This window comes from Eurytemora carolleeae, unplaced genomic scaffold (assembly GCF_000591075.1).
Source record: "Eurytemora carolleeae unplaced genomic scaffold, Eaff_2.0 scaffold872, whole genome shotgun sequence".
Lineage (NCBI taxonomy): Eukaryota > Metazoa > Arthropoda > Copepoda > Calanoida > Temoridae > Eurytemora > Eurytemora carolleeae.
The window spans coordinates 87,592-114,918 of NW_019396757.1; the positions used below are offsets into that span (position 1 = coordinate 87,592).

Below are 27,327 nucleotides of genomic sequence, written 5' to 3' on the forward strand. Positions count from 1 at the left end.
TGGAAACACAAATTTTGGAAACAAAGAGAAGCTTTCAATCTAAAAAGCTTCTCTTTAATTACTTGTAAACTTGTAATGCGAAAAAAGCTTCTTAACATACGGTGGTAGGCGATATTACCAATATAATGAAGACGACTTGTTATTTAAGTTTTTATTGTTAACAAGCTTTTTGCGATTTACAAGTTTACAAGTAATTAATAAGAAGCTTTTTAAATTTATATCTTCTCTTTGTTTCCATTTTTTGTGTATCTATGCTGCTTAAAAGCTTGATATAAATCAAAATTGAAATCGAAAGTCGTCTTCATTGTATTTATTTAATCGCCTACCACCGTATTAAAACTTAAAAAATCGTCTTGATTATATTGATATTATCGCTCCGTAGATTAGCCAAAAATGCTGTTTCAGACATTAGATATCGGAAAGAATGGTGAAGCTGAAAGGACGAATGAGCGAAGGCGACATTTCATTGTTTCTCAGGAATTCAATCCTCAAAATATCTAAAGTTTGGATTTTTATTTTGGTTATCTTCAGGAAAGGTTTCGAACAGATTTACTTGATTTTTTACTTTTTCTTTTAATATTATGATTTACTTAAGGTCTAAAATGTACTCAATATATAGGGTTATCCACAAAGGACGAGACTGTAAAGACGACCCAAAACTCTTAAAATATGACAATTTGAAGCTTGATTTTAAGTTTCTGCATTCAATTAAGTATTTTGATTGTTTGCTAAATGACTAAGCACAGAAATAAGCCAGTTTTGGCCTGCAAGGAACCCCGAATACAAAAAAACGGACTAAACAAATTCCTTACAATTGTCTCTGAAGACTCATCCTCTGTGGTTAACCCTGTATATTACATAGTATCCGACAAAGGATGAAACGTTTTTTAATTTTCTATCTCCAAATTTTGCTTAAACAGGCCTCTGAAGTTTGTATGTCCTGTATAGCTGTAGGCTGGGCAATTATTTAAGCTCTGTTTTTATTTAAAAATTACAACTCCTACCAATATAAACCATTTTTTAACCTTTTCACTTTCTGAAGAAATTGATCATTGATATTTCAAACTATAAATTATGTTAGATTAAAAAATCTAAGTTTGGAACATCACATGTTATACATTTTGTTTTAAGTTTTTCAATGCATGAACAATTTTTTGACCGTCTAATAAGGTTAAAAATTAAACCATTTTAGTTCTTTACCTTCCCCCCCACACAACAAAACCTTTATTTTTACTTTTAAATTATCCTTTAATGCGAGTTATTATCAGATATTTGAGGATTCATCTCCTGCTTCAGTAGATCAAGGTTAGGTTAATTCACTTAATACATGACCTTAGAACAGCTACCCTTTAAACTCCGCCTTTAAACCTTTATCGGATACAAAATTGGAAACATATAATCTCAGGATTTAGATAATATAGTCTTTTCTGGTCAGAAAGGTAGTCTGTAATTGTATATATATGCAATATAAAAAACCGTTTTGATTTATAAACTAGTTTTAAATATACATTACTTAATTATCATTCTTTACTCATAAGTTATAAATTCTTATAATTTCCCTCTTTTGCTGTGCAGCATAAATTAGAAATTATCAACTTTATTGAGAATCTGCGTCTTAGCCAAAGTATTAAAGGCAAACATGAAACCCCTATAAATAAATGTTCACTGGAATCGTCTCCCGTTCCTTTAAACTTAAACATACATCTATTTTCGTTTAATTGCATTTTACATTATATTCTCTAAATAAATCAATTATAGTTTTAATTTAAGTATATCATGCAAGAAAGTTCAAGGGCGTAATTATGAAGATTGAAGGCTAACCCCCCGCTCTCCGCCCTCCTACTTATATCCGTGCAGTTTTATTTTAAATTATTCATTTTTTGTTATTATTTCTTTGAGATTTTTAAACGATCAATAAAATCACCAACATTTTCTTTTCGTGTAACCTGATTTTATTCATAAAGTTAATTTAAAATTCATATCTTTATCAATCATTCTATCGGATATTCTTTTAGTATTCTGATTCCTTTATTCTTTAGTCTTTAATGCATGATATTTGTTCCACCTTATTCTATTCTAGCTCATTCCGTTTTATCTATATTCTCTTTTACTCTTGTTTATTTTTTCTTTACATTAGTTTTCTCCTTTTTCCCTCTTTTCTCTTTATTTCTTGAGGTTGTGCAGGGGGGCCGGGGGGGGGGGAATCTTAAAAATCGAGGCCGAGCCCCCTCTCTCAACTAGTGCCCCCATTTTTTAAGGGAGGTAACACACTAGTTTATTTGATGTGTACACTGTGCAGGCCGACTCGCAAGCGGCTAGCCATGTTGTGTATATACTAGTACATACAGCTATAGAGAGTAAAACAAGGAGATATTGGTATACAACATAAATCTTACTCTTTCATGGAGACTAATGTAACATCCCCCCAAAAAGTCAAGGGGGAGGGTCACCACGACCCCCCCCCTTATTCTTTCTTGCTCCTCTGAAACCTATTCTCACCCTCCTGCATCTTCTCTGATAACAAATAGAGAAGTTAGATCTTTAAGTTCATTAAAATAAATCTTGGCGAAAATGTTCATTGTTTTTTTTATTATCAGGAGCGTATTCAGGATTTTAGCCAGGGAGAGGGCATGATTTTTTTTGTCCCCCCCCCCTGGCTAAAAAATATTGGAAAATAAAATAATTTTTGTGCAGATGGTTATTTGAATGAGAAATATTGTAATCAATTTCTAAAATATATTTTGTTTAAGACGGGGTCATAAACCGCTTCTGGAAACAAGATCTCTTCCTGTTCGACCGAACCGAGCACCGGACACTGCAGAACCAGTTGCTAAGTAAGGAAACATATGCTGATTTTTTTTTGACCGGAAGAAATTGTTTTGATTTAAAAGGACTATCGATCTTATTTAAAGAAAGACATGTCCCAATTACATAGGTATCCTTTAAACCTGTATCTAATCAATAACGTTTTTCTACATTGAAAATAATTATTTTCAACTTTTAAACAAAATTATGACACCTACGCTCCTGGTGCTTTAAGACCCAATAAGATCTTGGGAAGCCTGTATTTATTGCATTCTTATTGCTCCATGTAATAAAGAGATAAATGGTTATTGTTGTTACATTTGAATTCATTGGATCTGCAAAGCAGAAATCCGCAAATCACTTATATTGAGAAACCCCAATTGAAAATATATAAAATTTCAAAATGAGTGAAAAAGTTATAGCACATTATTTGTATCCAGACAAAGCTTTTAAGGGAACCTTTGTGAATCTAACCTACCACTTTATAAACTAAGATGCACTTGAAATTACATCTATATGCCCTTTGAACATTTTTATAGCTACCAAATATGTTTGATATATATTATAAGAATAAGATACTCGACATTAATGTTAACTTTTCATTAATAATAAACTGACAGAAATTTTAAAAAAATGTACTTCGAAAAGTACTTTAACTGTAGATATCCTTCCTGAGTTGTTTTCTGGGTCAAATAAACCATTAAAGAATTTTATAATTTCCTAGTTTCTTGGTTTACCGCCTGTTAAACAACAGTAAAACAATAAAAATTAATTAAAACTTAATTTTCGTTTTCATAATTCTCTTCTGGAGATTTTTTCTTTACATGGGAAATGCCGTAGACCTTAAATATTTCAAAGTATGAATTTTGATAGATCAAAAACTCAATGCATAATAAAATCAAAAGTTTACACGTCATCAGGTTGCACAAATGTAGGGTATAGAAATTTACAAAAATGAAAACCTTTACCACCTTCCATTAAACATCGTTAGCGCCTCCTATGGATCAAATCAATGAAACATGGAAATACGTTACACTTTTTCATTATGTTTTTACTTATGTAAGTACAGTTGAATTGAGGGGTAGCCGTACCCGTACACTTAACCCCAATCTCGAACAAAAATTGAAAACTATTGCTTTCCGCGGGGCATGGAATGATAAAAAAGGTGCCACCCCCCCCTCCCCCGGACAAATTAAAATTAGAACGAAGTTCGGATTAGAAAAAGTTCGGATTTCATTTTGAGGGAAGGTGCATGGATGGTACTTACTCCTTAAACTACTGCGGAGTTTGAAGTTTAAAGCTAGAAATAGAAATTTAATTCTCTCTGTTTACTCTACTCAGCCTTAGACTAAACCAAAACATTGTAATTAAACTTGGTTTGAAGAGGATGAGAAGGGAGAGGGGGGGGGACAGATTCAAATAACTAAGTTCATTGGAGTCTCCATTAATCTACTACTGGGCAAATGAACCCACTTCTACTCTCTCTTCAAACCCTTCAAGTTCTCAATTCTGGCGTCCGCAAAATATTAGGTTCTAACTCCGCGGCCCGGTAGAGAAAACATGGTTTTCAAGGTTATTCAATAAACATGAAATATTAGGTTCTAACCTGCGCGGTACAGAGTTCATGATTTTAAAGGTTATTCAATAAACATGAAGTATTAGGTTCTAACTCCGCGATACAGAGTAAATGATTTTCAAGGTTATTCAATAAACATGAAATATTAGGTTCTAACTCCGCGGTACAGAGTACATGGTTTTCAAGGTTATTCAATAAACATGAAATATTAGGTTCTAACTCCACGGTACAGGGTACATGGTTTTCAAGGTTATTCAATAAACATGAAATATTAGGTTCTAACTCCGCGGTACAGGCTTTTCAAGGATCTTCAATAAACATGAAATATTTGGTTCTAACTCTGCGGTACAGAGTTCATGATTTTCAAGGTTATTCAATAAACATGAAATATTAGGTTCTAACTCCGCGGTAGAGAGTTCATGATTTTCAAGGTTATTCAATAAACATGAAATATTACGTTCTAACTCCACGGTACAGAGTACATGATTTTCAAGGTTATTCAATAAACATGAAAGCCGAAACCGAGAGATACTATTTCTACATAGATTCACCAAGTTTTTCATTCTAAAATTGGAATGGTCGATTCTTTGTCTTTTCTAGAAAGGCAATTTCAACAAATAATGATTGTTGATTAATACAATTGTATTTTAGAATTGTAAAAGATACAATTGATCAGATTGTTGATTAATACAATTGTATTTTAGAATTGTAAAAGATACAATTGGTCAGATTGCTGATTAATACAATTGTATTTTAGAATTGTAAAAGATACAATTGGTCAGATTGCTGATTAATACAATTGTATTTTAGAATTGTAAAAGATACAATTGGTCAGATTGCTGAGTCCGAAAAAGAGGTAGAGTGGGCTGCTAGAGAGATGGAATACATTATCAGGTCTTATTATATATACTAGGATTTTGGAACGAAAATAATCCAGTTTTTTAGCGTATCTTTTTTAGCACATCGAAATTCTTTAGCCACCCGACCCCAGGGTACCCATACCCATGGGTTCCCTAAACAAATTTCAGCCAATTTGGTCCAGCAGTTTGGTTAGCTAGCTAACATATATGTATGAGCGAATAGCTTTATTACATAGAGTAACAAATATAATATTAAAGGAAATGTAAAGATGCAAGTTTAGCATCGGTATCCTTTTAACCTATCTTTAAGCAATAATGATCGAGTCATCCATCTTTTTCTTTCATAACATATGCAAATTTTTATTTCGGCACTATGCAGAATTTATAGTAGAATCTAAGGTAGAATTTATAACTGTTCATGATAGAAAAATCAATAATATCTTACTCATTGTTTCTCAGATAATTTTTTTCAAAGGTTACCGTTGTAAATGGATGGAGGGGTCACTTGAATTTACGTCGAATGTTTCGACATGCAAAAAATAGTTTTTGCCACAAACTCTGATTTTTTAATCCCTATATCTTTGGAATCCGATTTCCCAAACCTTTAATATTTCAAATTTAGACTAATTGATCTGACAGAATTTATAGTTTGAAATAGCAAAGGTTTACGACATCTGGTTCCAACGTTACAGAGTTTATAAAATCAGAGTTTGTGGCAAAAACTCAATATCTTATTGAGAAAAGAGAAATTCGGAAAGACACATGATATTTAGAATAAGAAAGTTAAAGGCAAGCCACAATTGAAACTGAGAAATATAAGAAATTTAACAAAAGTAAATGATTCAAAAGGTTAAAAACGGATAAGTATAATTCAGGGTAGACATAAAATCAGAATACTAATATAGACATATAAAAAGAAATTAAACATAAAGGAAGGGAAAAAGCTAAGATAAATTGACTGAGAATTCAAGATCGAAATAATTATTAATTACATTTAGAATACAGGGTTAGAAACAAAGTGGTCTCAGATAATAAAAATAATAAGCATTTATATTGGAAAAAAGTACGAAAGAAAAGACAAAGAAATTCATGAAGGTTGAAATTTAGAATAAAGTAGAAATGATTTGAAGAAAATATAAAGGATTGCTTTGTAAACGCTAGGGTTTCTTTATACCTTTAGTAAGTAAAATTAAATTCTAAATCCAAAATCCAAAATTTATGTAAATTGTTTTGAATCTATTAGCATAGAAAAACTAATATTTAAAGAATAATTAAATGGACTGCTAGTGAAATTGTAGTATTAAGTGTGGTAGAATAGCTGTATTCGGAGGGTGTATTCTCTACACTGGAGCTCCATACTTTGCAGCTATATCAGCCTTAAAGGTCAGCTATCTCCTTAATCAAATATATTTCATTAATTTCAATAATAAATACACAGTGTAAGGGGTGTATGTTTTCTTGACAAATCATTCCCCTACCCCTCCTCTTTTGGAAATATTTTTTCCCCCATAACTTCATAAGTTAGATGTGTTTGCGCGAATCTAAATTTTTTATGGTTTTATTTTGTTTTTTTGGTTTTAGTTGGTTTTATTTTGTTTTTGTTTTATTTTGTTTTATTTGCTTTTATTTTGTTTTATTTTGTTTTAATATGTTTAGATCGATTATCTTAGTTTTATTTCTATTTGATGTTTCCTACATACACTGTCCTTTAGCAAGCCGGAGAGGGAAAGATTCGTGGAGATGGTTTTATCTTGTTATTTTTTACAAACATCAGATAGAAATAGAAAAAGTAACGATAGATTCTGAATCTAAACACAGTTAGTCCTGTTCGGTTGTACCATATTTCATTTTTAGTGAACACACCCTTTAAGGAAAGGAAAAGGAATGCAAAACAAGTAGGAGAAAAATATATAGATATGGAAGGAATTAAAATTAAGAGAAGGAACTGAATACTCGCCACAAACTCTGATTTTCGAATTTTCATTTGGAATCATATCTATGCAACCGGATGTCAGAGACCTTTGATATTTTAAACTATGAGTTCTATTGGATCAGCTAGTCAAATGTTAACACTATCAGGTTGCAAAGATGTCAGAATTGGAAAAATATAGTTTATATCGAGAGTTAAGTTCCTTTCAAAGAAAAAAAACTAAAAGTTTGCCCATGAAGGAAGGAGAGAAGAGCTATAGAAGATTTTGAGAAGAAGACGGGAGGAGAAGGGAAGAGCCGAGGGATGGGTGTACTCACAAGCTGGATGAACCTGAAAAGAGAAACGGATAAAAACCACCAGGTTCAGACAAAACTTATCTTTTCTTTCTCAAACTTTCCAACAATGGTTTAATCTTCATCCCACAGTATTTGTTGAGTACTCGTCCACTAGAAAATCTAGAGCAACAACTTTCCAAGCTTTAAGAGAAATATGTCAATCAGGGGGGTAACACAAGAAGGGGGAGGGGGGTTAAATCTCTTTAATTAGGCCTTTAGGACATTTCGCGTCCCAATATCTAGTAATAGTTTTTTTTCTTCATCTTCTATTTACAAAAACATAAGTAAATTATATTTTATAAAAATTGGAGACATTATTATCACAAAATTGTCAACCATTGGTTCAACATATTTTTAATACTTTATCCTTTATGTGAAACAATATGCATGCTCTTTATAGTATTTAATTGAAACTTATTTTTGATTTGAATTTCCAGGTTTTATCATGACACTTTTTATCCTGCATATTGATTTGTATTACACAACAAATAGTTGATCTGTTCAAATTTTTTATTAAACATTGTTTTAAAAATCACGCGCTAGAATCTTCAATATCTTCATATATGTATTTTATATAACTAGAAAACAATCGGAATTGTCGTTGGGAACTTTTTCTTTAGAAATGCTCATAAGTAGGAATTCGTGTATTGTGGATATCTTTTTGTTAATCTGCAGATTAATTTCATTTCATTCAATATCCCGTGAATCAGATATCCTGTGAACAGCAGATCAGAAGCCAAAGAACTTTCCACTCAACCCATGAGAGAACAGAGAAATTGCGTAAATAAAAAACCAACAGATCAAACAGATTCCGCGTAAAATTCCAAAGTGCCCACTGTGGATATCGAGATCAAGTGATCGGGATTGTTGGTTTCCAGCACTAAATTTATAATAGGATAATTTGAATACCAGTCTGCATTTCATCCAGAAATAAAGAGCAATTTGCCATTTCTATTACTTTTTTCAACGGTAAAAATAAACTTCCTGCAAAGATTATTATCACATCTTAAATTCAAAGATACAGGGTGTCCCACTAAACAAGGCGACCTGAAAATTAAGTGTTCTATATCTACGATACCCCAGAACCATAGAGAATAGAATATATATTAGAGGGAAATTTCAAGAATCTCTCGGTATGAATTTTTTTCAGTCCCTTTCAGCCTGAAAGGGAGTTCAAAGTGTACAAATCATGTAAATTTTCACAAATTATATGCAATAGAGTACATTAATACAGTATGTTCCTTAGACTATTCATTTCAATTTTGAATTTTTTAAACTGTTAAATAAACTTTATAATGAATTAGGTGAATAAAAACATCATTTGATTTATAGTTATAACGGAAAATCATCGTTTGTAAAGTGGAAGGCATAAGGTCAACGTGAAATGATCATTGGTCAATTATGAAACCAGCCTATTTCATAATTTGGTTTTCTTTTAACAATAATTTTAGATTTTCTATAAAATGATATTCCAGGGCCCAAAAGGTTATATAGCATAAATGTGAAGTACACCTGCAGTCTGGAAACAGTACAACAAAATGGCCGTTTTACACTTTTTTCTAGTAAATTCCCCTCTAATATATAATCTATTCTCTATGCCAAGAACATAATGGAATATCCTTAAAATAAAGTGTACCGCAGTTTCTTGGAGGAAGCTTAGCCTGAGTAGCACAGCGTGTGTTTACATTTCTCCCAAAAACTGCAGTACACTTTAATTAATGGGAGTTCCTGTTGAATTCCTTGTGCGCTACATTCATACGATATATATTTAAAACAATGTTAACCTTAAATATTCTCCTAATCATCGGATTTAAAGCTTTTAATTTTTAAGATTTGAATATACATTATTGAGAGCCCATGACTCTTGAGAATCATAACTTGTTTAACATGCTAAATTTTTCATTCAATAACTTTTAACAAGGGTGTATACTAGAATTTGTCCAAGAAGGGGCTTATTTTTTCTTTCTTTGGGGGGGAGCTTACTCCCCATTAGGGCCTGGACTCAATTTTTAAAGATCTTTGGGGACACTCTGTGTTTTCTGAAAATTCTGTTTAAATCCATTCTTTCCACAAAGACATTTTACGTTATTTATATCTACATTTTTCCATTGTCTGCGCTTTCAAAATTACATTACAAAAACTCCATTTTTCATATTTCTTTACAATTTACATCTTGCAGTGATATTATTTTTTTCTTCTAAAGTAAGAATTTTCCAACTATATGGTCCTGCAACATTTACTTTCAATTTCAGATCAAAAGAAAGTTCAAAAGAAAACCTCAAACATTCAATTTTTTTCGGAAACAATTATCGAAAAAAAATCATTATCAAAGGAGTAAAAATAGTGCAATAGCTATTATGGGTGTAAGCTGTGGCTAGGTTAGATAAGAGGGGTGGGAGCTGTGGCTAGGTTAGATAAGAGGGTTGGGAGCTGTGGCTAGGACAGATAAGAGGGGTGGGAGCTGTGGCTAGGTTAGATAAGAGGGATGGAAGCTGTGGCTAGGATGAAAAAGAGGGGTTGTAGCTGTGGCTAGGATGAAAAAGAGGGGTTGTAGCTGTGGCTATGATAAAAAAGAGGGGTGGGAGCTGTGGCTAGGATAAATAAGAGGGGAGGGAGCTGTGTCTAGGATAGATAAGAGGGTTAGGAGCTCTGGCTAGGATAGATAAGAGGGGTGGGAGCTGTGGCTAGGATAGATAAGAGGGGTGGGATCTGTTACTAGGACATGTTCTACATTTTTTGGGTTCAGACTTTTTGTAACTTTAATCAGTAATCAAATTAAAATTATTTTTTCCTTACTTTTACCCTTGAAATAAAAAAGAATAAAAGATATAATATGTAAATAGAAAAAAGGAAATATTAACCAATAGTTCTCCACAAGAAATACGTCTAGTTCCATATGTATTATTTTCTAAAAAACAGAAATAACAATTTGGAAAAGAAATACAATGTGAATTATAACAAAATATATGGCTCTATTTGTGGAAATATGAAAAATGAAGAATGGACGCGGATTCAATTTATTTCCCCCAGAACCCTCAAGTATATATAATATATATATATATACACAATGAATTCTCATATATTTATATATCTTATATGCTAAGTGGTGACAGGGGCACAATATATTGAGGTCCCCTGCTTCTCATATTATAGATATTAGAATGTAAACCCAAATAAATTATCAAATGTACATTTGGTAACCGCCGAAAAAGTTCTCCGAAAAAAGTTTTTGTTGATAAAGTATTAAATTTTGGCACTAAAAAGTCTAGAGGAAAAAAACCTTGAAATAAATATTCTCTGGAAATAAAGTCTTAAATTAGTTTGAGATTTGATTTTTTAGGATTTTTTTCTGATTTCATATTTTTTGATTTGATTTTTTGATTTCATACAAAAACGTCCCTGGAAAAAAAGTATTCTGGGAACAAAGGATGTTTACAATCATGGAAAAAAGGGCTTTGATATTAAAGACATTCTTGGCAGCATTCAATATGCAGATGCAAAAAAGAAATGTCCTTTTTAAGAAAATTTTTTGGAAATGATCTCATTTTTCCAGGACTTAGGACTTATTTTATTCTTGTTTTTTTTCTTCGGATATTTTTTCTTCAAGACTTTTTCTCCTGTGATCTTTTCCTGAAACTTGGCAGCTCCCATATTATTTTAGGGAAAATATCCCAGAAACTAAAACTCAGGACTTTATTTCTAGTGACATTTTGTCCTAGGACTTCAGAAAATTGGGACTTTCTTATTAAAGTATTTATTTACAGGTTTTTTATGTGCAGAAACTTTTTCCGGTCAGTTTCTATATTTGTACATTTATATTTGTTGTGCACAATCTGCACAATATTTACAATTTGTACAATCTGTACAATATCCACAATACAATCTGTACAATTTGTACAATCTGTATAATCTGTACAATCTGTACAATCTGTTCAATCTTTACAATCTATACAATCCGACAATCTGTACAATCTGTACAATCTGTTTAATTCATTGAATGATGATTTAATTTAAAATCTGTACAAATATGACTTTAATACCTCAAAACCGTCCCTTCCTTTATTGATTTATGGAGTATATCTTGTACTATGTGTTAACATACGCTGAACTTCCTCATACAAAAAAAATAAGAAATAAACTACTTCCTTAAGTAAAATAAAAGTTATTTGATGGCAGAAATACAGTGTGGCGTTTAAACTGCTGCCTGAAAACCTAATTTTACCTATACAAGACTAAATTCATCTTTTGCCCTATTTGCAGTCATTGGAAAGCCTATGACCACAGGAAGCAGATTGCACAATTTTTGCAAAAAATTTTAAATAGCTTTTGCACAGGCGCCTTTAAAGGGAATTTGGACTTTTCAGTTTTCTTGAATTTGTACTTGAAAATTGGGTTCTTGAGCATTTGTGTTTATAAAGTCTTGAATTTGTATTGGAAATAAAATTTCTTTTAAAAATAATTCAAATCAATATCTACAAAATCGTTTTATGTCAACATCTTTGTTCCTTGAATAAATGAAAGGTAGAACTAATCCAAATTCATTTTGCTCACTCTCAACTGAGTTGTTTTGGTCAAAGCAAAAATAATTGATTATTTGCTTTTCTAAATGTGTTCTTCTAAAGCTTGATGGTGATACTAGTTTAGATTTCTCCCTAAATATACATTTTCCCATAGATATTTTCCATAAATATACATTTTCCCACAGATATTTTCCATAAATATATATTTTCCCATAGAAATCTTCCATGAAAAATATACATTTTCCCATAGATATTTTCCATAAATATATATTTTTCCGATAGATATTTTCAATAAATATATATATTTTCCCATAGAAATTTTCCATAAATATACATTTTCCCATAGATATTTTCCATAAATATACATTTTTCCGATAGATATTTTCCATAAATATATATTTTTCCAAACTTTATACTTTCCCATGCTTGTAATTCCTGAATTATTTTTATTTCAGTGAAAACTCTTGTATCTAAAACCCTTAATCCCAATTGCTAAATATCTGTATCCACTGTCGGCACTTCTTTTATTAATTGGCTTCTGATTGGCTGTTTGGTTTTTAGACAATTTCCTGGATATTAACGTACGATTAATACAAAGAGGAGATCAGGCGCTGATCTCGATATCCATAATTCTTAAGTTTTCAGCTCTGTACTTATATTTTCAAACAAATATATCTCCCTGGTATATATATTTTCCTGTAATTACATTTTTACCACATGTACATTTTCCCATGAATATTTTGTTCATGCATTTGGGTATTTTTCCAAAATCATTGCAACACCCTGTGCATTAGCAGCACATGCAGTAATTAATGCTTTTGAACCATTCTTATAGTGAAGCCGGTTCACTGCATGACTTAAAAGCCGAATTCCCGTTGCTCCAAATGGGTGGCCAAGAGAAACTGAGCCTCCCCAAAGGTTTGTCTTTTCCATTGGTATTTCTCCAAGTTTTTCATGCACACGAACTTTTTCAGTGCAGAACTTGTCACTGTTCATGGCAACAAGATTTGATAGAACTTGGCCAGCAAAAGCTTCATGAATCTCAAAGACATCGATATCGGAAAGTTTTAACCCTGCTTTCTGCATGAGTCTGGGAGTTGCATATGCTGGTCCTAGTAGCAGTTCTTCTTTAGGATCACAAGAAGAAAACATAATTTCTCTAAGATATGCTTTGGGCTTAAGTCCTAACTCTTTTGCCTTAGACTCAGTTGTGATAAGACAAGCTGTTGCTCCATCTGAGAGAAAAGAAGCATTTGCCGCAGTGACTGTTCCATTCTTGCTGAATGCTGGTTGAAGCCTCCCAAGCTTCTCCAAGGTGGAGACTCTAATCCCATTGTCTTTTGTGATTTTGCTCTCAAGTCCTGGTACAGTAACAGGAACAATATCTGATAAGTAACCCGCTTTGGCAGCGGCAAAGGCCAGCTCATGGGATCTATGTCCAAATCTGTCTTGATCTTCTCGAGATACTGAAAACATTGAACACAGCCTATCACAGTATTCTCCCATGATTTCATTTGAACTAAACTCTCTAGGGTCAACAAACTCAGGAATAAAGGATTTCAAATTAAAATTTCTGGCGAGTTCTCCCACCTCTGCTTTGGCTTCTAATGTCTTTGCTCTTGGACCCTTCATAAGTAACTGTCTGACAACCCTTGGATATCTTATTGGTTGATCGGAACAGAATTCAACGCCTCCGGCAATGCAGACTTCTGCTTGTCCGGTGGCAAGAAGCCCTACACAGGTTGCTACAGCTTGGTTAGACGAGATACAAGCCATTGTGACAGTGTGGCCTGGAATCCCCTTCGGAAGACCAGCTTCAAAAGCAGCTTCTTTAGTCACATTGCCAGTCCTCACCTCTTGCTGTACATTCCCTGCACAAAGATAGTCAATAGTGGAACTGTCTAAACCGGTTCTTTGCAGCAGTCCTGTATACGCCTGTGCCAGCAGCTGATGTGGCATCATATATTGATACTCCGTAAGGGAAGCCAGGAATGGAGTCCGTACTCCATCAATGAAAACTACAGGATTGGAAGAGAAGGAAGAACTATACTTCTGTTTTAGACAGGGTCTATTTCTCACAAATAGTCTACACATTCTAGAGAGATTAATCATGATGAACAGTTTGATCCCTTCGGATAACTAAATTCTCAAACTAGTATTTGCAGTGATAAGGAATAGTTCATAGTGTACGTTTTCATCATCATTACATCCAGACTAACTTTAAAAGAAAATGATATTTAAAAACGTTTTTAATTAATTTCAGGCAGCAAAAGAAGATATGAAGCGAGCTTCAGTTGCAATGAAGGTATACTATTAAGTATTTTTTCTGTGTGTTTAATTGTCTTACTGAAAAGTCTGGTTCATTTCAAGTACCGGGCAGAATTTTAACCAGCAAGAGCAAGCTGTACAGTACAATTACAGACTATGTAAGGCAAAACTTGACAGTACGCCAAATTAATGATACAATTTTAGTGAAAGGAATTGAGTCTTTGTCACAAACTCTGATTTTCTAATCACTTTATCTTTGAAACCAAATGTTGCATACCTTAGATATTTCAAACTATGAATTCTGTTAGATCAAATAATCTGAGTTTGAAATATCAAAGGTTTACAACATCGAGTTCTGAAGATATTGAATTAAATATTTTATTTTGTTCCAAAGAATCAATTCCTTTAGTAAATATTTTGTACTGTTGTTGTGTAATTTAGATATTGAGAATTTAAGCCAGATTTTGATTTATGAAATGAAATCTTAATCTAAATTATCCAAATCAAATTCCCGGTTAAAATACAGTTTACAAAACCTTTCCTTTCTCAAAAAAAAAAAAAAAAAAAGTTGGAAAAAGTTATGTTTTATGTACATTGTACACTGTACACTGTACGCTGTACAGAGCAGGCTGGTACTTCAGAAACAGTTGAAATGTTTAACAGATAATTTAAGTAAAAACGATAAGATTACATTTGATTTTAGTCAGATTATGTTAAACCGATTTTAGTATTGTACAGGGTTACCAACTAAGAATGAAGACTTTATTTACACTTTTGGGATCCTCATATTAAATTGCTGTCTTTACAGTCTTATTCTTTTATGGTGTAACCTTAAATTTCAGAACAAAATATTCTTAAAAATGCCGTTTTAAACTTGAGAAGTAGGTCTAGTATTCAAAAATGTGCTCAGAGCTGGGAACTTTTGAATGGTGAATATCGGGATTAATGCTTAATCCACTCTTTTTCTTAATTTCCAGATTGAATAATGCTTGTTCTCCTCTTGTTATTAATCTCCAGATTAATTAACCGATCAGGATTAAGGATATCCCATTTTAAAGTTTTCAGCTCAGTTCCTTTTACGAAGATTTTAACAAACGTCGTTTATTGTACTAAAAAGTGTTTTCTTTAGATACAATCTATCTTTGAAAATTCGCAATTTATTCTATTCTGTTGAATAACACGCAAAAATAGAGTTACATATGAACATTTTTTTTGAAAACCTTTGGAAAAGAGACCGACCTCATTTTCAAATATTAAATAGGCCTACGTTTGAAGATTAAAACGGCATTCTTGAGTGCATTGTGTTATTATTGACGACCATTTATATTTACTGATTTTTTTTTTGATTTTTCCGCTCTTTATTATCTTAAGTTATGATTTAACCATGCTTACAAACACAAATCCACTCTGAATACCTTTAACCCGACCTTGACATTATTTCTATACTAATGAAATTATATCAATACACTTGTACTTATCTATTAAGAACAGATGTATACAAAACATGAAACTTCTACAGAATGCAAAATGTGAAGGAATGTTAAATACCATACGTAGGATTTAAATAGTGTTTTCCAAAAAGCATGAAAAACAATTATTGTTACCAACTCAAAAAATCCAGGAAATTTGGAAACTACAATTGTGTTTTCACAAAAAAAGTATAAGATTGATGCGATAGGATGTTCATAAATAAAAACCAAAGGGGCATATAGAAAATGCTACAATACAAAAGTGCTAAAAAGCTTCTATCATATCCTAAAAAAACAATAACAGGTTTAGCAAACCACATTTATATATATAAACGTTATATAATTTAACGCTTTTTAAAGCAATTGTTTTCAAGCTGGGGATGTTTTTTGGTTTTATATATAATTTATCATTTTTTGTATTTATTGTCTAATATTTTATTTCCTTGTCTTATTTATTATTTCCTTATCTAATTTTTGATTTTCTTATCTAGCTTTTGTTTTCTTAATCTATTTTTTGATTTTATCATTAATTTTTAATTTCCTTATAGAGTTTTTGATTTCCTTCTTTAATTTTGATTTTCTTATCTAATTTTTTATTTCCTTATCTAATTTTTGATTTTCTTATCTAATTTTTGATATCCTCATCTAATTTTTGATTTGCTTATCTAATTTTTGATATCCTTATCTAATTTTTATATTTTATTCTAGTTTTTGATTTTCCTATCTAATTTTTGATTACCTTATCCAATTTTAATCTCCTTATCTAATTTTTTTAATTTTCTTACCTAATTTTTAATTTCTTTATTTCATTTTTAATTTCTTTATCTAATTTTTAATTTCTTTATCTAATTTTTTATTTCTTCATCTAGTTTTTGTTTTTCTTGTCTATTTTTCAATTTCCTTAACTACTTTTTAATTTCTTTATCAATTTATTTTTTATTTTTATGCATCTAATTTAAATTTTTGATTTTTGTATTTGCTATTTATAGGCAGCTGAGGATAAAATATCCTCTATAGAGGATAGATTGGAGGAGGAGGAGAGACAGCTTCAAGTAAGTATAAAATTTTAAAAAATCATTATATGTTGATTTCGATTTTAAAAGTGGTTTATAAATCCATTTTATTTTACTACATGGTGGATAATAATTTACGGAGCATGATTTTGACAAATAAAATTGTTTTCTCGATTGCAAGGTCAAATTGAAAAAAAAATTTAAGTTATAATTGCAAAGCTAAACATCAAGCTTAGAACTAAAAAAGGTTCCATAAGAAACATCTTATTTGGTCGAAGACAGTTTCTACTTCTCTTTGTTCGACGTTATTCTGGTTTAGTTCAAGGAACTGAATATTTATCAAAAACGCTTTTCAACTAACAGGAGTAAAAGGTCAAATTCGATTGATATTACTGGTCCAACTTTGTGACTCCGTGGCTCATCTAGTTCCGATTTTATGCACAAGTTTAAAAAAGAAAATTAATTTGAGTACATATTATGAATTCAAAACATTTTCGTTCTTTTCAATAGCTCTTCAATAAAAGGAGTTATAATAAAAATAATACAAGATTTATATCTTACTTGCATTCTACTTTAGTTTGACGTGCTGTGGTGTAAGCTTAGATATTTCAAACTTAGACTATTTAATTCAAGATTATAATGCAAGGAAAGTTGTTTCAGAGGTGTACCCATCTTATGTATTGCAGTTTACTGTTCTGGGCGGTAATGTAAACACAAGACGGATGTCGAAGCCTGACATGGGATCCATCTTTCACATAAAAAAAATCATTGAAATATTCTGGTCATAGGAAACTATTATGTGAATTATCAAAATTATCAAAATTTGATGCTTTTAACCTCCTCGGATACTGAACGAACACTGATGCATCTATTCTTGTTTACAAATTCCGCCTAGAGAGAACTGGTTTCAATATGTACACAGAGTATACGCAACTGCAATTAACTTTCCTTGCATTAAAACCTTGATTTAATTAAACTAAATTCATATTTGGATATACATATTAATGGTCTACGACTTTAGGCCGTAAAAATGTATGGTTTTAAATTAAGCAATAGCAAGTTGTTCAGTTCCAGGATAAAACGGGTTTAATTAAGGAGGAACAAGAAGTATGGAACGATTTAAAAATAGTTTTCTTACAGATTCTTTTTTTTTCTCTATACAATGTTCCAATGAGCCATGAAACCATTTCTATAATTTTCCTCAGATGTCCAATTTAGCGGATAGAGAGGTTTGGTTTACAATATTTTCTTCAATGGATGAAAATTCCATATACTCTACCAACACAAGTTAAAGAAAAAGTTTATTTCTTGATTCTAATTTGAAGTAGGACTCTTTTAAAATTAGTTCATCAGTAATTATACAAATTAGAGGCAAAAATATCCTTATTTGTGAGACTGACTCCATTTAAGGACAACTGATTTGGAAATCAAATCATTTGATTTAGAAACTGGAAGTAGATAGTTAATTGTTCAATAGTTTTGTTGTTAGCTAGCAGAGGTGTACACGGGAATATGTTCTGGGGAAGGGAAGCATACTCCCCTGGGCCTGCAGAGCCCCTCGTGTATACTGTATACGCCCCTGCTAACTTAAATACATAGAGCCCCTCGTGTATAGGACCCTGTTAACTTAAATACATAGAGCCCCTCGTTTATGCACGCCCCTGTTAACTTAAATACATAGAGCCCCTCGTGTATACGCCCCTGTTAACTTAAATACATAGAGCCCCTCGTGTATGCACGCCCCTGTTAACTTAAATACATAGAGCCCCTCGTGTATGCACGCCCCTGTTAACTTAAATACATAGAGCCCCTCGTGTATACACCCCTGTTAACTTTAATACATAGAGCCCCTCGTGTATACACCCCTGTTAACTTAAATACATTGAATAGAGATTTTAAGAACGTTTAATTAAATAAGCGTGATGTTCAAACTATACATTCACTTAGATCAAATTTGAAATATTAAAGGTCTACACCATCAGATTACAAAAATATGGAGATTAGAAAATATGAGTATGTGGCAAAAACTCGGTTCCTCACATTTGTAAATTTTGCTTAAAGGCTGTGTTGGACCACGGCAAAAAATGGTCAATAAAAATAACCTCTTGCAAGCAAAAAATATCAGTGAAATTAAACGCATTCGTTTTTTTGTGACGGAAAATGCAACATTCATGACGGGAAAATTAAATTTACGAAGGCGGACATTAAATTATTGGGAGACAGAAAATAATTTCACAAACTCACAGTGATCCAAAAGTTGCACGTTCTTAGTGAAAACATATTATAATTTTGTTAATTACTTTTTAAAAATATGTGTTCTAACATGTACATGACCAGAGTCTAAAACTAAAGAATGCGCGAATTTTAAGTTCGAGGTTAAAAGTTCTGTAAAATAATGAGTAGCTACTTAAATATTAAACTTTCTCAATTTTAAATTTGAATTTCCCGGGAAAATCTGAACCAATCAGAGAAAAGGATTTACGGAGAATATTACATAATCAGCTGATTACGTAACCGAAAACAAAACATATTTCGAGTTATACAACCGTTTTTTGGGTTTACATGCAAAAATTAATTAATCTAAAACGTGAAATTTCTTTAACAAGGTTTTCACTTTTAAATATATCGTAAAGTTGAATGCAACTTTCTCAGCTGAATGATGATTGAATAATAGACAAATAGAGAAAAATCCAGGATTTCAAGATTTTAACCCTGTGTTTAAATTTTAACTCGTCGATTTCGGCGAGTTAAATATTTAACCTCACGGTTAAAGTTCAGGGTTAAATTAAGTCAGAAGTGGCATTTAACCATGAACTTAAAATTTAAGTCAAAACTTTTCGTTCTTTAGTTTTAGACTCTGAGCTGAAAACTTTAGAATGGGATTCCTTAATTCCGACTGGTTCATTAATCTGGAAATTAATAACAAGAGGAGAACAAGCATTATTTAATCTCGAGATTAAGAAAAAGTGTGGATCAACCATTAAGCCCAATATCCACCATTCAAAAGTTCCCAGCTAAGGGCTACAAATAAGTTTAAGGGATTACGACAGTTGAAAATTAATGTGTAACCAGTATGTGTAACATAAAGAAGGTGGTTTATTTATCTGGAGGACTCCATAGATTTCATAGTTATCTGGATCTATGTGTAACCAGTATGTGTATGCATAAAGAAGGTGGTTTATTTATCTGGAGCATTCCATAGATTTCATTGTTGTCTGCACTATGTGTAACCAGTATGTGTATACATAAAAAAGGTGGTTTATCTATCTGTAGCACTCCATAGTTTTCATTGTTGTCTGGATCTATGTGTAACCAGTATGTGTATACATAAAGAAGGTGGTTTATCTGGAGCACTCCATAGATTTCATTGTTGTTTGGATCTACAGAGCGTCCCATATCATATTAGATTATCTCTAATCTTTAACACCTGTTTACGCACATAATACTCGAAAAATCTTGCATTTTCTGCAAAAAAAAAATTTCTATTAGCTTATTAAATTTTTCAAAATGATTCATTCTTCTTAAATTTTCTGATTTGTCCCCCAAATCGTAATCTAGACCCATTGACGCGGTCTAATTTGATGTGGGACACCCTGTATGTGTAACATAAAGAAGGCGGTTTATTTATGTGTAGCACTCATGCATAGTTTTTCAGTTAAAGGAAATAATGCATAAAAGAAATTAATCAGACACAATTAATGGTTTATGCAATAAGCATGGAATTTGCACTCTCTTAAAGGAACTCTAGAATAATTTCCAATGAGCTTCCTTTTAGTTGGTAAAATTTCCGATTCAGAAGGGTCCCTTTAAACCGTTGTCCGATCACTCACTCTCTTTTCTATTGCGGACTATTTATATAACAACTTGCGGATTTCTTTTGCAGAAACACCGATGGAAATTGTCAGAATTTAAACTATTCATAATAAAAATCAATGCTATCCTCCTCATTGATGAAAATGGTACCATAATGAATCGGACTTGCCGCGCTAGGGTACGTCACTTGATCGTGTACTGTCTCTTTAAAAATATACAAATAATAGGAACTTTCCTTGGCGATAATGTTATACGTTTGGAATAAGTTTACATAAAAAAACTTAACTGCACTGCACATTAGCGAACATATCGATTAAACAATTTATTATTCTTAAAACAAAACGAAACTAAAGTATACTTTTTAAAAAGAAAGATGATTCCATGGTAATTTTACATCGTCTATACGCAACATCCCCCCTACTAAACTTCTGACCTACTAACTTTCCGACCTACTGCAATATCGGACCTACGCCAGCTGTTTATTTTTGTATTATTTGAGGGTTAGGTTAGGTTAAGACAATTTCTGGACCGAGCGCTGCGGCTAGGACAGGCTAGGGGGCCGAGCGCCGCGGATAGGACAGGCTAGGGGGCCATTCGCTGCAGCCACAAGTCCATTTACCTGCTGTAAAGCCACGTGCTAGTAGGTTGGATGTGTAGTATAGCGGATTTGTCGTAGGTCAGAAGTGAAGTATAGCGGATTTGTGTAGGTGGAAAAATACACCACCGATTTCATGTGTTATCTTATTAGTACCAGAGATAAACGTACAGTATATACAATGCACAGCTCTCATTGGTTTTACTACGTAATAAAATGCTAAATTTTTTTACGAAAAATGTTAGCAAAAAATACTTTCTTAATGGCCGGTAAATCGCCATGCCACTAAAAATCAATAAATCAAAATTGGCATAGCTGCACATTAATTTCATGCCAAGAAGTAGTTGAGCTATATAGAATAGATTGAACCATCATCTCTTCCGCTTTACTCAGCGTACAAGAGAAATGGTTCAACTGGTCTCATGTTCCTTAATTCTGAAGATAGTTTGTTTAAGCTATATATAGACTACATACTAAAGAAAATTATACATAAGATTAAAATTTTATATGTTTCCAATCATAATTCTTCTTATTTAAGAGCTATTGAGAAAAACTAAATTTTTCTCGTACTTCTGCAAAAAATCTAAACTAGAGGTGCTACAAGGTCACAAAGTCGTCCTAACAAATGTCAAATAAATTAATTTGACCATCTCCTTGTGTCGAGTTTACAGTGGCTAAAATAATTTTGCTTTAGTGCTGTTTACTTATATCTCTAGATACGGGCACGTGCTTTACGCAGGAAGAGCGAAGATATTTTCAAGTTTGTTGATCATCATAGAATCATGGTTTCAAGAGCTGAGAGCGCAAGGTAGGATACAATTATACATCAAATGTTAGACGAGGGGAGGAAGGCCCTTCCACAACAATTTCTAGTCCGAGCCACCTCGGAATCCTTGTCCTATTCTAATCCTAGATAAAAAAATTTTTAAATCTGGCCACGTTAGGGCATAAAATATGGATGGACTGACGTATTGCAATGATTACATCATGTTGGAATCTTTAAACCCATGAGAATGATGTCAAACTTTGTTCAGGTAAAACTTAAATCTCTTCTGCCCCCGCAATGGGGGCTAACTTCGCGATATAAAAAATAGCAAAATATTTGGCATACCTTTACCTATCATTTTTCACATGGAACAAACCTCAAAAAGTCTATGGTTTTCACTATTTAGTTAACAAAAAAGATTTTAGCTATATAAACTCGGAATTATTTGCGGCATTCTACACCAGGAATATCTGAAAATGCGCGTAAAAAAGGTGAACATTTTTAAAGACATTAAACATGAAAACTTGAATTCAATTGAAACTTTTTTTTCGATTTCCAAAAATTTGATATTGTGTCCAGATTTTTTAGAAATAGTTTTATCTGGGAGGATTAAACACTTAAAAAACATAATATTGAAAGGGCGAGAATTTCGAGGTGGATCGGTCGAGAAAATGAGGAGAATGAAGCTGGGACGAGAAATTGTTGGTGTGGTTGGCCTTCCTCCCTTCGTTAGACAATGGAATTGAGTCTTTGATACAGTCGTCATATCAATACAATGAAGACGACTTTCGATTTAAATTTTTATTTATATCAAGTGGTTAAACAGCCTGAATACACATTAACATAGAAGTCAAGAGAAGCTGTCAATTAAAAAAAGTTTTTTTTTATTACTTGTAAACTTTTAATTTAAAAAAACTTAATCAAACTTCAATTTAAAAGTCGTCTTCATTGTATTGATATAATCGCCTACCACTTTAAAACTTTTATGTTCTAAGCCCTATATCTTTTTGCAACTCAATGCATGCGAGACTAAAAAAAATGCAGAGCAAAAGGGGAAAAGGGGTTTGTTAGTACGTAAAATATCCCCCCCCCCTCTACTCATCCCTTAGATGCGCCAATAATACACAGAAAAAACTAATTTAAAAACAGAATTATCGTAACACATACAATAATAAATTGAATAATATAAACAAATGTATTTATCATTAACAATTAAACAAATCGTGACAAAAGATAGTAGTTTTAAACTACAAAAACTATAATAATGAAATGATGACATTTGTTCATTACTTTAATTACGTAAAACGGAGTCATCTCTTTAAATTCATAGAATTCATTCGGATTTTTATAAAACCATGGTGACAATGAAATGCAAGGCGTGATAATTAGAAGAAAAAAATAATAATTACAAAAATAAAAAAAATTTCGCGGGTTTACAAAAAAAATTTAATTCAAAATTATTTCGAGGCTTTTTTATTCTGCCCGGTCATAAACAATTTTGGCTAGAACTTACACAAACCAACTGACATACAAGCCAAATATACATTTAGATAAGATAAAAATGAAATGATTTTTAGGGTGACTAGTGAAGGTGATGTGAGATACTGCGAGGTGACTTCATTATAAACCTGTATTTCTACTAGAGCAAATCTAAACTTCAATCTAGATTTTAGCAAAAATATATCACGTTCGGAAGCCATGAAATCGTCTAAAACATATTAAAAGTTTCCCCTGAAATGTTTGGAGCAAATTGTTGTAAAAATGTGAGATATATTGTGGAGAAAGGAATGCAAGTAGAAGACTACGTATGTAGACTCTAGAAACTAGAAGTATGTAATATATTCAGGGTTTTTTCTTTAAAGTTTCAAACTTCAATTTTTTTATTTCCAAATCTAAACACCCTTTACACACAGGGTTACCCACAAAGGATGAAACTTCGGAAACAACTGTACATGCACTATCTGTTTTCTTTATATTAATGATTCCCAGCAACTGTAAACTTGTTTCTTCTTTTTCATAATCATTGAATAAACCATAAAAAGATTATATTCAAAAGAAAACTCAATTTAATCTTGAAATAGTCATATTTAAAGAGTTTCAGGTTGTCTAGACATTCTCATCCTTTGAATGGGTTAACATATACATGCATAGTTATGTTTTCATGTGTAGAAGATTGAATGTTTATTGTTGTATTGTATTGTATTGTATTATATTATATTATATTGTATTGCATTGTAATCTGTATTTGTTTAACAACCTGTACAAAAAATGTTATATTTCAAATATTAGACGCACTCATGATCTCATGTCCATGTTTAAAAATATTAAGAAAATTACAATTAAATTTCAATAATCTGAATTTCTACTTACCCCTTAAAAAATTAGATCTGACTGTGTGTTTATTGGACATTTTTTAAGGTGTAACCTATTTGTGCTTTGTAACTTATTAGTACTACGTAATCTAAATTTCTCTAAATTTCTCTTAACACATTGAACCAAAAAGTTATTTGTGCACATTACACAACCATATTTGTAATTATCAAATGAGAAATAATTAAGTTTCTTTTCAAAATGAAACAGTATGAACAAAATTGTGACTCGAATGGTGAACATTTTTTTTCTGAACAAAGGAATTTTTAAAAATCTGAAAAATGCATAGGGGCTACTCGTTCTGTCCTGGGCAGAATAGAAAGATTATTCCTAGGATCCGCAGAGAACGATTTAAAAAAAAATTCTCTCTGAAGAACCATAGGATAGAAATAGAGTACGTTTCTCTTTTAATTCTGCCCTTTCCCTCCCCATAGATTTAAGACTTTACAAAATTTGATTTTTTTATTTGGATGTTTCAAAGGTGCAGTTCAGTGTTTATAATAAACCTTTTAAGTTAATCTTGTGTTTTTTCATCAACTTTAAATGAATTATAAAATGTTTGAAACTAACTGTTTTATCTAAATATTTTGCTGTCAGCACTCAACAGTTTTGACTTGCATTTTCCTTGTAACAAAAAGTGTAAAATTCTTTTAAAAATTTGTTTAGAAAGCAATTGTATCCACATAAGACTAGTAACAATGTTTTTTTTGGTTGCTTTTTTGGATTGTTTTGAGGCCCAAAATCTACGAATGCCCCTCTCGTGTAAAAAGTTTCAGTTTTAAGTTTTGTGCTGACATTTTTAAAGATTAAGAGGTCTCTCATTGGTCGAACCACAACCAATCAAAAGCTAACCCAAGCCTTGGTCTCACGAACCACAACCAATCAAAAGCTATCCCAAGCATCGGTCTCACGAACGCTTTAGCTTACATGAAGGCCGGGTTTTCTTTTAAATCTCAGCTCTGAACAACTTAGTTCTAAATTAATCTATATTTTTGTTGTAAATAAAATAAAACACATGTTATTGATTATACTTTTATTTTGAAGTCACCTTCTCTTTGTAATAAAATATTATATTTATTCTAATTCTTATTATCAGATGAAACATTTTAAAAAAATTAAACCAACATTAGGTTTAAATTAATTAAAATTAATTAGGTTTAAATAAATTGAGAAAATGTTAAAAATATTAACACATAATTTACACGTTCACATATTTAAACGAAAGTGAACCTAAAAGGAGGGATGTATTATAGATAAAGATACTGGACAGATAATCTTGATAATTGTATTAAGAAGAAGGACAATGTCAATAATTACAATAATAAACGTCTAAGCATGACATCTGTACAGAAATCAGCAAAAATTTAATAAAACATGTACGGCAAAATATATTTTTTAGGATGGCGAAATTTGAAATGTAAATTTTATAACTTCTGTTCGGTTCAGAACTCCTTCTTATATCGATATAAAAGTAAAAACCCACCAAAAATGACATGAAAGCTGCAGCAAAATAACAGCAAATAAACAGAATACATTCTTAAACAATTCTAAGCCAAAGTTTTTTTTTCATATGTTCGATTCAAAACATGCTAAGTACTAACGACAGCACATAACAGCACATAATAGCACATAACAGCACATAACAGCACATAACAGCACATAACAGCACATAACAGCACATAACAGCATATAACAGCACAAAACAGCACAACAGCACATAACAGCATATAACAACACACAACAGCACATAATAGCACATAACAGCACATAACAGCAAAAAACAGCACAAAACAGCAAAAACAGCACAAAACAGCACAAAACAGCACAAAACAGCACATAACAGCACAAAACAGCACATAACAGCACATAACAGCACATAACAGCACATAATAGCACAAAACAGCACAAAACAGCACATCACAGCACATAACAGCACATAACAGCACTTAACAGAACAAAACAGCACATAACAGCAAATAACAGCACATAACAGCCCAGAACAGTGCATAAGATCACAAAACAGCACATAAGAGCACAGAACAGTGAATGACAGCACATAACAGCACAAAACAGCGCATAACAGCAGATAACAGCACATAACAGCACATAGCATCACATAACAGCACATAACAGCACAGAGCAGTGCATTACAGAACATAACAGCGCATGACAGCACAGAACAGTGCGTAACAGCACATAACAACACATAACAATACATAACAGCACAGAACAGTGCATAGCAGCACATAACAATGCATAGCAGCACATAACAGCGCATAACAGTACATAACAACACATAACAATACATAACAGCACAGAACAGTGCATAGCAGCATATAACAGCACTTAACAGCACATAACAGCCCATAACAGTACATAACAGCACATAACAGTACATAACAGCACATAACAACACATAACAGCACATAACAGCACATAACAGCACATAACAGCACATAACAGCACATAACAACACATAACAGCACATAACAGTACATAACAGCACATGACAACACATAACAGCACATAACAGCACATAACAGCACATAACAACACATAACAGCATATAACAGCACAAAACAGCAAATAACAGCACATAACAGCATTTAAATCTCCATTAAAGGTGAATAATTCAATTGGTGTACTGCCTCGTTTTGCCCTCAAGTCTGCACGGTACTTCAAATAAACCTGAGTTTTCAGTGACAGAAAACCTGACAAACTTAAAACTAATGGGCACGGACAACGCCGGGTACTTAAGAAAGACGTTTTATTCCAAACTTTGAATTATTCATTAATCTCGTCTAATCCTTTGTGGAAAGTTGAATTGTATTCTATTTTGAACAATGAAGGTTTGTAAAAGTTCAAGAAGTTAATTCCCCTACCTACCTCCCCTACCTATCTCCCTTTACCTACCTCTCCCTACCTACCTCTCCCTACCTACCTACCCCTACCGTCTCCCCCAACCTACCTCCTCCTACCGTCTCCCCCTACCTACCTCCCCTTACCT

General features: G+C 32.2%; 1 protein-coding gene across 1 annotated transcript; it reads left to right on the plus strand.

Annotated features, from left to right (window-relative positions):
- Window positions 1–403: 403 nt before the first annotated feature.
- Window positions 404–23,982, plus strand: LOC111708278 (uncharacterized). The gene is made up of 9 exons (XM_023481597.1): window positions 404–477; window positions 1,297–1,305; window positions 2,751–2,834; window positions 5,192–5,275; window positions 7,411–7,531; window positions 14,290–14,331; window positions 16,753–16,815; window positions 21,901–21,992; window positions 23,528–23,982. The coding sequence occupies exons 1-9, from the start codon at window positions 425–427 to the stop codon at window positions 23,574–23,576; spliced, it is 597 nt and encodes a 198-aa protein (XP_023337365.1). The 5' UTR covers window positions 404–424; the 3' UTR covers window positions 23,577–23,982.
- Window positions 23,983–27,327: the final 3,345 nt, after the last annotated feature.